The sequence below is a fragment of the Artibeus jamaicensis genome, unplaced genomic scaffold (assembly GCF_021234435.1).
Source record: "Artibeus jamaicensis isolate MK-2021 breed Jamaican fruit bat unplaced genomic scaffold, CSHL_Jam_final contig_2259, whole genome shotgun sequence".
NCBI classification, from domain to species: Eukaryota; Metazoa; Chordata; class Mammalia; order Chiroptera; family Phyllostomidae; genus Artibeus; species Artibeus jamaicensis.
This window is the reverse complement of record NW_026521468.1, coordinates 458,164-464,564: the sequence shown is the minus strand read 5'-3', so window position 1 is coordinate 464,564 and position 6,401 is coordinate 458,164. Positions and strand designations below refer to the sequence as shown.

Sequence of the window (6,401 nt, the reverse complement as noted above, 5' to 3'; positions counted from 1 at the left end):
TTACACAATGAAACAGCATGCAAAATGACACGGGCTGTCGTTCTTCATACCTTCAGGAAAGAAAGAGACAATTGCACTTCCTGAAGGCTGTGTAATTCAAGTCTCCCTGAGCTCTAATTACCTCGTGTCTGAGGAATTAAGAAAAACCATTTCCACCTCATGGAGTCCTTCTGAAGTGTAAACAAAATAACAATTATAGAAAAAAATTCCTGACATGTAGTAGGCACTCAAAAATAGGAACTACTAGTATGATCTAATTGTATAAAGAAGTGTGTAGACTTAAATACATAATTGTTATTTCATTTAGTAATTACACAAGGCTGCAAATCAGTGACTTTCCACCACTGTACCCCAATACCTCACTATTTAGTCAGGGGCACTGACCTCTTTTCCCTTAGATTGTCAAGTAAAAAAAAAATGACAACAACCAACACAATAGCCATCCAAGATGAATGAGTCAAAATTATACCTATCTTATTTTGTTAGATCAGCAAAATACATATTTTTTGGCATGCTGCAAAATTTTAGTAGTTAGTTTTTGTGTGACGTGAGATGACAAAGGTTGGAAGCGGCTGCTCTGAGTAGTTGCCTATGTGTGGGTCTCGTTAATATTCTTAAGTGCCTGGGGGAGAGAGTAAAGCCTAATCCCTTCTACCCCAGACAGACCTTGCAGAGAAAGAAAAGCTCAGAATGTACAAAAATCTATTTCAATAACACTTCAATTATACACATTCCGTTTGGTATGTTCACCTACCAAAATAAGATAAAGAGACTCTGTTGTAATACCCTAACCTCTGAAGATCATGTCAATGGGAACTTAACAATTTTAAAAAGGATCCATCATGTCGATGTGTTTTTACTACTTAAAAGTAGTGATTTGGAGCGGCTGTATCAGTCCACATTCCCACCAGCAGTGAGTGAGGGTTTTCCTTTCTCTGTAGCATCTCCAACCTTGTTATTTTAGAGGATCTGATAAAGAGGGTGTGGTACACATACAATGGAATACTACTCAGCCGTAAAAAAGATGAAAGAGAAAATGTTGCTACTTGTGACAACATAGATGGACCTAGAGAATATTATGCCAAGTGAAATAAGTCAGACAAAGATAAAAAGCATATGATTTAACTCACATGTGGCATATATAACTGAAACACGGACAAAAGTATGGTAGTTGCCAGAGAGAGGAAGGCAAGGGAATCAGCAGGGGGCAGGGGCGGTAGAGAAGGCCAAACACTTGGTGATGGAAGATGATCTGACTTCGGGTGGCGGACACACAGTGCAATATACAGATCATGTATCATGGAAATGTACACTTGAAACCTAGTATGATCCTATTAACCTATGTAAGCCCAATGCATTTAACAGAAAATAAAAGTAGTGAATCACTGCACTATAACTGTTTCAAGTTAAATAGAATCAATAAGAAATAAGAGATAGGCCCTTTGCTAGGATCTGTTACAACACACCGAGAACCCAGGAAAACTAAGGGCATCACAGTGTTTCTCACTGCACACCAGCAGCTGCCCGCCCCCTTCTGAGATGGGCCTTCCACCCTATTTTACTACCAGCATTTGATATGACTTGCTCTTTGACAGCAGAGGAGATTTTACCTCCGTACAATCCATTCTCAACGTAGTATTCTAGAGTTAAAGAGAAAAATGAAAAATGAACATTTGTGAAGTCCAGTGAAACAGTGTCAGGTGATGGGCCTGCTTGAGAAGACGCATCAGACAAAGGAACGTGGGAGCCGACTCACCGGGCTTTAAGCTAACTGGATGGCTCATGATACGGGAGGAAAAGGAAGTAATGCGGTTCCTATAAATAGGGATATTGATCAGACAAACACAATTATCTAATTTACTAAAACTAACTGACTTGCAATTAGGATAAACAACAACAGAAATTCTGCACATGGTCACAGCAGCCCCGAGCAGGGTATAAAAGCAGCCGAGGGCAAGGAGAGATCATACACTTGAGAACCTCACTCTCCTGGAAACTCACCCAGAACCTCTACTCTCTGACACCATGGTCAACTCCTGTTGTGGATCCACCTGCTCTGGCCAGGGCTGTGGCCTGGGCTGCTGCCGCCCCAGCTGCTGCCAGACCACCTGCTGCAGGACCACCTGCTGCCGCCCCAGCTGCTGCATTTCTAGCTGCTGCCGCCCCTCTTGCTGTGGTTCCAGCTGCTGTGGCTCCAGCTGCTGCCGCCCCTGCTGCTGCCGCCCCATCTGATTCCTGCTGCCGCCCCTCTTGCTCTGTTCCAGCTGCTGCCGCCCCTCTTTTGCTCCACTCTGTGCTAGTCTGTTCAGTGCTGCCGCCCCTCTTGCTGTGGCTCCAGCTGCTGTGGCTCCAGCTGCTGCCGCCCCAGCTGCTGTATTTCTAGCTGCTGCCGCCCCTCTTGCTGTGGCTCCAGCTGCTGCTGCCGCCCCTGCTGCTGCCCCTCCTGCTGCTTCCGCCCAGTCTGTGGCCAGGTTTCCTGCCACACCAACTGCTACCGCCCCACCTGTGTCATCTCCACCTGCCCCCGCCCCATGTGCTGCGCCGTCCCTGACTGCTGAGTCTCTGCTTTGAACATACTACTTCCTCCTTTTCTCCCTCCCCACAGATGCGCACCTTTCTTTTCAAAAATATGTAACTGATCTTTTGGTTCTCATAGCAAACCCCAGTCCTACTAATTCTCTGTTCGCATTCTAACTTCTGTCCAAACTCTCTTCCTTCAAAATGAATTCATTCAGAATCCCCTAATAAACTAAGTTCGCCCAACATCCCTTCAGGACATCCATTCTTTATGCTTAAGGAATTTAATCGTCTCCATCACTTGTGGGGCCATGGAGTTTAACCCCTGTGACATCGAAATCCAATCAAGTCTTTTTCTTGTACTCCTTTGGAAAGATTTTCTTATAGCTTGTCATTTCTATGTACCAAAATAAATCTCTGTACTAATGCTGAAAATTGCATGTGATTGTTAGCTCTTGTTTTTAAAGGTGGGGCTAGGTGACTGCATCTCCTCTGCACCTTTTGAACAGAGAGCATGGGGCAGTCAACCCGCAACGGAGGTCAAATGACACTGGCCACCAGTTTTCTCTAAAAAATCTCCTCCATCTTAGCCAGATCAATGAATCATTTTCTAGTCTTTAGGGGAAAAATATTGGCAGAAGTCACATTGCATCCATGAATAGAATAAGGGAAAGTTTTACAAAGATTGAACACAATTCATGAGCTTTTGAAACTCTGACTTTCAGTGGTGGGGGGGAGATGGAGGCAACTGTACTTGAACAACAATAAAAAAATAAAAGAAAAAAAGAAGAAAAAAACTGACTTTCAGGGTTTTTTTTTACCAATAAAATCAGCTAATAAGTAAGTACATAAATAAATAAATGTTGGCTTCTCTCATGTGTAACTGTTATCCCTTTAGAATATTTCTCCCTCTTTTCTCCATTAGTCAAATGTTATATATTTTTAAAGGACCATTACATGTCCCTATGTCATCAAACAGCCTTCATTTACTTAACAAAGACTTTTCACTAGTGGCCTCTACCCCAGCCCTGTTCTGAGCGGACGGAACAAAGTCAATGCCATGGCTCACTGTCAGGGCACCTGCAATGCAACGGGGAAATGACGGAGGTAAATAATAGGACACAGTAGAGTGTGGTAAATTGGGAGCACAATGCAGACAAGAATTATATATGCATGTGGCAGTTTTTCAGAAACCACATCACTGAGGAGGAAGCATTTAGCTGGGGTTTTGACAGATGAATAGGAGTCTGCAGACCTGACAAGAAAGAAGAAACACTCTGGGAAGATCAAACAGCTTCAGCAAAGGCTTGCAAGTTTTATTCTTCACACGTTCCTCAGCTGCTCTAAGATTAAGACGAGCTAACTTTCTGTTTAATCTTGGACAAGTTTTTCCTTTTAACTTCTCCATGTTTCTTTTGCCTAATCCACTAAAAGAGTAAGAAGAATACACAGTACTTCACAGGGTTGCATTAGAGGTTAAAAACAAACAAGACAGTCAGCATAATGCCTGGTACATAGTGAATAAATAGTTCACAAATTACAGATACAAGTATGTTCTCCGCCTTTCTTGGAGGGTATATGGAACTTATTCACATATCATATGTTCTTAATTATTTAGTGAAAATAATTTCCATTCTTTTAATTGTTGCCAAACTGTGTTTTCCAGGCATGTCTTATTCAAGTACCGACAGGAGGCAGATGAGGGGTTACTTGTTATGCCCCCGTGGCATCTGGGAGAGCGTCTTGGACACGTGTGCGTGTTACATGCTGTGGAATCAGCCCCAGCTCCTGGCAACCCTGCAGATGAGCCCCATCCACACCGTCCTGTCCTCACCAGCCCTCTCTGCTCCCGTGACTCACGTCTGGGGCTTCTTATTTGGAGTCAATCCATCTCACGTTCAGTCTTCCTCTTTTCCGGCTGCCTCCCATTTTCCCAGCATCACTGTCTGTTCCAAAGAACCTGCCTTCTCACCGTGTGCATGAAGTAAGATAGTAGCTTCCGTTTTGTTCTGGATACATGGTACTGAAAGCCTAATACTCTTAAATATTGTTTATACATAACAAATGCTTTTGTGATGACATATCCATTTTGCAGGTTTAGCAGTCAAGAGAGAAATTAAATTTTTTCCACTGTGAATGCCTATCTTGAAAGACACGCAGCAAAAACGGTTTTTACTATTTACAAGGAGCGCGTCAGTGCTGAGTACCCCAGCTGGAGACCGTGAAATAAGATGGGACAGAGAGTCCGAGACAGCCTTGGGGCCCAGCTCTCTCCCTGACCACTTGAGACGTCCACACAGGATCAGCCAAACTCATCATGGACGGCACCGCCTCCTCCCCAAACGGTCATCCCCATTCTTTCTAGCATTTCCCCTGACCAGCGCGTATTCCCCTCATCTTCGACAACAAAAGATACATGAGCATCGTGAGGACCACTCCCCGTGATTTTCACAAAACTGTGTACCGGCAGGAGGAAATGTCACATTCAAAGACAAAATGTCAGAGTCCTGTGACAAGTGCCTTGTAAAAGACACTGATCGGCCAGAAGCACAGGTGACACCCACTGAGGAAGAAATGTGATACGTCTTTCCACTGGAAACACAGGAGCTCCCTGGGAAAAGGAAATGTGCTCTTTTATCCATTTTGGAGAACTTAACTAGAAACACACAATTACGTAATTAAATAATTAAGTTTTCTAGTAGGGTAAATAATAACGAGGAAATAGTGACACAGTGATAGCTCTTCAGCAGGGCGTCAAGGGAGGTGTGGACCAAGGAGGCTCTCAAACTCAAGAACTTCAATCTCCTGGAAACTCACCCAGAACCTCCACCCTCTGACACCATGGTCAATTCTTGTGGCTCCGTCTGCTCTGACCAGGGCTGTGGCCAAGGCTGCTGCCAGCCCCCTGCTGCAGGACCACCTGCTGCTGCCCCAGCTGCTGTGGCTCCAGCTGCTGCCACCCCAGCTGCTGCCCCTTCTGCTGCCTCTGCCCAGTCTGTGGCCAGAAATCCTGCCACACCAACTGCTACCGCCCCACCTGTGTCACCTCCACCTGCCCCCGCCCCATGTGCTATGCCTCCTCTTGCTGCTGAGTCTCCTCTGTAACCTATTTACACTTGTCCCCAAAATGTAAACACTTCTGGTGATGACTCTTAGGACACATGGAATCTAGGTGACGTCATTCAGTGGACTGGGCTTCATGATTCCAATGAGCTCACTGTCCCACTAACTCTGTGAGCACATTCTAGTTCATTTAAAGCTTTCCCCTTTGCTACCTTTTCTTTTCGATGCTAACCAACTATGTATTAATTTGCAATCCACCCACAAAGAAACTGCCCAGGTCCTCTAAACTTCTCATTCTCCCTCACCGTCTTGGCTCTAGATTATCCTTCCAACAAGGTGGACACTGTCTGCAGCCCCCAAGTGACACTGATGTGACAACCTCCACCCTGCAGTTCAGTTATACCCTGTGTTTTCTCCTAGAGTAAATTTGTTATGTTTTGTTGTTTCTCTGCCCTTTAATAAAATTTTCTGAACATAAGAATTCATGAGCATCACTCTCTATTGTCTTTATGATCATTTTACTCGGTAACATGACCTTTCTATACCTCAACAGGTATAGAAAGAATAACTGATGTTGAACTCATTTTGAAAATAAGCACTATATCAAACATAGATAATTTAAGATATTAGATCAAAAGTGCATGTATGTGTACATGTATGTGGTACACTATCCTAAATTAGGACAGATTTAATTCATTCTTTGGCTCTTATTTAAAACGCATCATACCCCCTTAATAGCATTCGCCCTATTTTGCAGAAAAGAGTAAACCCAATTTTCTCAGTGCATGCCAAAGAAAGAAGGAAAATCTCCTGTAAAGAAT

General features: G+C 43.9%; 1 protein-coding gene across 4 annotated transcripts; it reads left to right on the top strand.

Annotated features, from left to right (window-relative positions):
• Positions 1-2,025: 2,025 nt before the first annotated feature.
• Positions 2,026-5,609, top strand: LOC119037502 (keratin-associated protein 4-12-like). 4 transcript variants are annotated; one of them, XM_053661370.1, is made up of 4 exons: positions 2,026-2,199; positions 2,310-2,543; position 3,648; positions 5,419-5,609. In XM_053661370.1, the coding sequence occupies exons 1-4, from the start codon at positions 2,026-2,028 to the stop codon at positions 5,607-5,609; spliced, it is 600 nt and encodes a 199-aa protein (XP_053517345.1). The 4 variants fall into 4 exon arrangements, with proteins under 4 accessions (XP_053517345.1, XP_053517344.1, XP_053517343.1 ...); XM_053661369.1 differs by lacking the exon at position 3,648 and adding an exon at position 4,257 and having other exon boundaries at positions 2,026-2,218; positions 2,317-2,543; XM_053661368.1 differs by lacking the exon at position 3,648 and having other exon boundaries at positions 2,026-2,225; positions 2,306-2,533; positions 5,408-5,609.
• The last annotated feature ends 792 nt before the right edge of the window (positions 5,610-6,401 follow it).